The 3,484-nt window shown below is 36.3% G+C and overlaps 1 protein-coding gene across 1 annotated transcript; it reads left to right on the top strand.

Moving 5' to 3' along the window:
• The first annotated feature begins 810 nt into the window (after nucleotides 1-810).
• Nucleotides 811-2,532, top strand: LOC145163143 (akuammiline synthase 1-like). Its single transcript, XM_079082018.1, has one exon. The coding sequence runs from the start codon at nucleotides 867-869 to the stop codon at nucleotides 2,154-2,156; it is 1,290 nt and encodes a 429-aa protein (XP_078938144.1). The 5' UTR covers nucleotides 811-866; the 3' UTR covers nucleotides 2,157-2,532.
• Nucleotides 2,533-3,484: the final 952 nt, after the last annotated feature.

The raw sequence follows: 3,484 nt of genomic DNA, 5'->3' as shown, positions 1-3,484 counted from the left end.
ATTAAGAAATAATCACATTTCTCAACAGTAATGTTTGGTGATTCTACTAGCATACCATTCGTAGTGTTGTAACTTGGCATGCAGTCTAACCGATTGTGTTGGTCGAGTGTGTACTTTTTTTTATGTACTTGTCCAGCTCAGTGCTTGTCCTTTTTTATATGTTATCGCAATTCAAAAAAAAATGTTAGATTTTGGTACTGTCATTAGAGAAACGTAATGACAAAGGAATTGGTTATATGAAATGCAATGTAAGTATGTTGCTCTTATCAATTACATACTGCTGTTATCAGTAAAAAAGAATTGAATTGCTTTTCTATTATATGTTGAACAAATATAAGTAATTAAAACTTCTTTGTTGGGTTATTTTAACACCAAATTTGGCAGGTCTACAAAGAGTTTTGGTACGTGTCAGTTGAGTACCATCAATCTACAAACATCATGTTCTATAAGTTCAATTGGTCCTGTAGCTATTCCAGTACACTTGAGTCAGCATCGACTGACATCAGCAATATTAAGTCAATATAGCATCGACCCAGTAGCAGCCTCCATAGCCCCACTTAACAGAAAAATCCATATTGTTTGATCACAAGTGACTAAATAAATCCATGTGATTAGATTTATTATCACAGATGATTAGATAAATCCACTTGTTTTTTAATCACAAGGGATTTTATAAACCCATGCAATTGTTTCTTTTATCACAAGTAATATTAATTAAATCTCTGTTCGCTTTTTCTTTTGTTATGGAGTTAAAAAACATCAAAGAACCTGCCACAGTTAAATACATCAGTTCAACTACAATGTGGTATATATAAAGTTGCATACATGTTTACGTCTCCATACTACCTGCAATCTTGAACATAATAATGAACATGATCAAGGCAAAGCTCCAAACATTTGGAAGAATTAGGCAACTTCATACAATCATATCTCAAGAAACCATTAGACCATCTTCCCCAACACCTCCGCACCTGAAAATTCATAACCTTTCGTTGCTTGATCAGTTTGCTCCCGACATGCACACACCATTTGTTTTCTTCTACCGGAACTACAAAAATGGTGACAACAACATCCTAAAGCAATCCTTATCAAAGTGCTTAACACAGTACTACCCCTTCGCAGGTAGGATTCCAACCCCTTTTTTACCTTACATCAACTGCAACGACCAAGGGGTTGAGTTCCTTGAAGCTTTTATTGATAGCCCACTGGATGACTTCATTCACAAGAATGAGCAAAACGAAACCCTAGACCAACTCTTTCCTTATGGCTTCAGCTGCACTGTTCGTGCTTCTTGCCCTAAGTTGCTCGATGTCCAGTTGAACCATTTTGCTGGTGGTGGAGTGGCAGTGGCTGTGTCCATGTCGCACAGGCTTGCTGATGGAGGGACCTTTTCCAACTTCATCAACCATTGGGCCACTGTTACACGTTGTCAGACACCAGTAAATCCATCTTTCATCTCATCCTCCACAAGTAATAACATTAGGTTGCCTAAGTTCGTTATTAAGGACTTGGATAAAGTAAAGTATGCTACGAGGATATTTGTGTTTCCCAATTCAAAACTAAATGAGTTGAAGAAGAAGGTTATTGCCACCGGCAAGGCTCCAATGAAACCTTCTCGAGTTGAAGTGTTGACGTCTTTACTGTTTAAACACGCAGTGAGTGCAGCGGAAACAAATTCAGGTTCTTTAAAGCCATCAAACTTGTCTCTAGCTACGAACATGAGGAACAAGTTTGTTGAAAACTATTCTGAAACAGCAGCAGGCAACTTATTCACGTTGGCAATAGCAAAGATGGAGGAATTTGGTGAAATCAGGTTGAGTGAGGTGATTTCTGAGGTAAGGAAAGCAAAAATGGGTCTTGAAGGAATGAGAGATGAGCAAGAAGTAGTTGAAAAGTTGCTAAACACATTCTCAACCTTACAGGGTGATATTTATTATAGTTCAAGCGTGTGTAGGGTTCCATTTTATGAAGTGGATTTTGGGTGGGGCAAGCCACAAGAAGTTCTATTAAGAATTCCAAATGTGGATGAGAATACTATCATTTTGATTGATACTCCATCCGGAGATGGTATTACTGCACATGTGCATCTTCCAGAAGAAGAAATGGCCATTCTTCAGAAGGACAAAGAGTTTGTTACTTATCTTCAAGACGTCTAAAAATGTACATGCAGTTTGGCCGCGATTGTTTACTTGATGTTGAGAATAACAAGTCTTCACAAAGTTATCATTGAATATTGCTATATCATTTTTCTATATCCTTTGTTGATATTTATTATTTATTTTAAGGTTTATTGTGTATTTATTTGGAAACCTGTTTAGTAAGATTTTGAGCAAGAAGGATTGGAAGTTTCAATTTTGTAGAACATTTGGACTGCGGATCCTAGTCTCAAAGATGGCGTGATTGGTAAACAAGCGAATCCAACACCACTTGTTATTCGGTTGGATATTAACCGGATATGATTAGTCTTTCTACCTGAAGTATATATTCAAGATGTGTATGTATTTTTCCATAATCTGAGATCGTTTTTCCATATTCAGCTTGTAATCTTCTCTCATTCTCTCTTCTCTCTATATTGTACTTAGGTTTTCATCGTTAGGGTTTCACTTTCTTCTTCAATCTTCACTATCTTGTTCTTAGAGTACGAGTTTGTTGATTTGAGAGCAAAGTGATTTGTAGTGAGGAATTTCTTTTGTAAGATTCTTGAAAACCAACTAGGTCTTAATGAATGACAACTGTTGATGCTGTGATATTTTGAGGTTGTTGTGATTCTGTGTTTTATTAGATGGTATTAGAGCCTCGTTTAGCTATTTTTTTATCTGAATTTGTTTTTGATCGTGTTAGGGTTTCAGGTCCAGGTTTTAGGGTTGGTGTCTTGTCTAGATCTGGTTCTAGTTCTTTGATTTGTTGTCAGATCTTGGGGTTGATTGTTTGTTTCTGTTTTTGATCAAGTTTTGGTCGCTTGTTCTCTAAGATCTGTTATCAGATCTTGTATTTCCCTAAGAGCTGATATCAGATCTTGAGTTTGGTGGTTTTCATCAACTTGGTAGTATTCTTGTCACACATTTGAGAGTAAACGTTTTGCGATAGCAGTAAACGATTAGGGTTAACAATTTGTTAAACCAAACAGTGAACACTATCAACAATTGTCAACCTCAAGTGTGTGCAAACAAGGTATTATTAATTGTGCTTGTTTTGGCATTTGAATGCCTTTTCTTCTTTAGTGGTAAATCTGTGATTTAGATTTATTGAAACTACTTTGCTGCTTGTTGAGCGTTTTCTATGGATCACTGTAAGTCTCACATACTCTTCTTCTATTGGTTTTTTTTTTTTGTGTTCTTGATTTATCAGCTATACGCTGATCATGACTATTCACGTCTATAGTTCAACATGCTCTGGCATTATATGTGCTATGAATTTTGTTTGAATTATAAAAACTATCTTGTGAATCTTCGTGCTAGGGTTCAGATTCCTGCTTCTTCTGTCG

Source organism: Lactuca virosa, chromosome 3 (assembly GCF_052849685.1).
Source record: "Lactuca virosa cultivar CGN04683 chromosome 3, Lactuca_virosa_CGN04683_v6, whole genome shotgun sequence".
NCBI classification, from domain to species: Eukaryota; Viridiplantae; Streptophyta; class Magnoliopsida; order Asterales; family Asteraceae; genus Lactuca; species Lactuca virosa.
The sequence above is the reverse complement of the archived record's forward strand: the minus strand, read 5'-3'. Positions and strand labels throughout refer to the sequence as shown.

Excerpts from the sequence above, each read along its gene's own strand:
- LOC145163143 (XM_079082018.1), top strand. The coding sequence starts at position 867 with ATGAACATGATCAAGGCAAAGCTCCAAACATTTGGAAGAATTAGGCAA.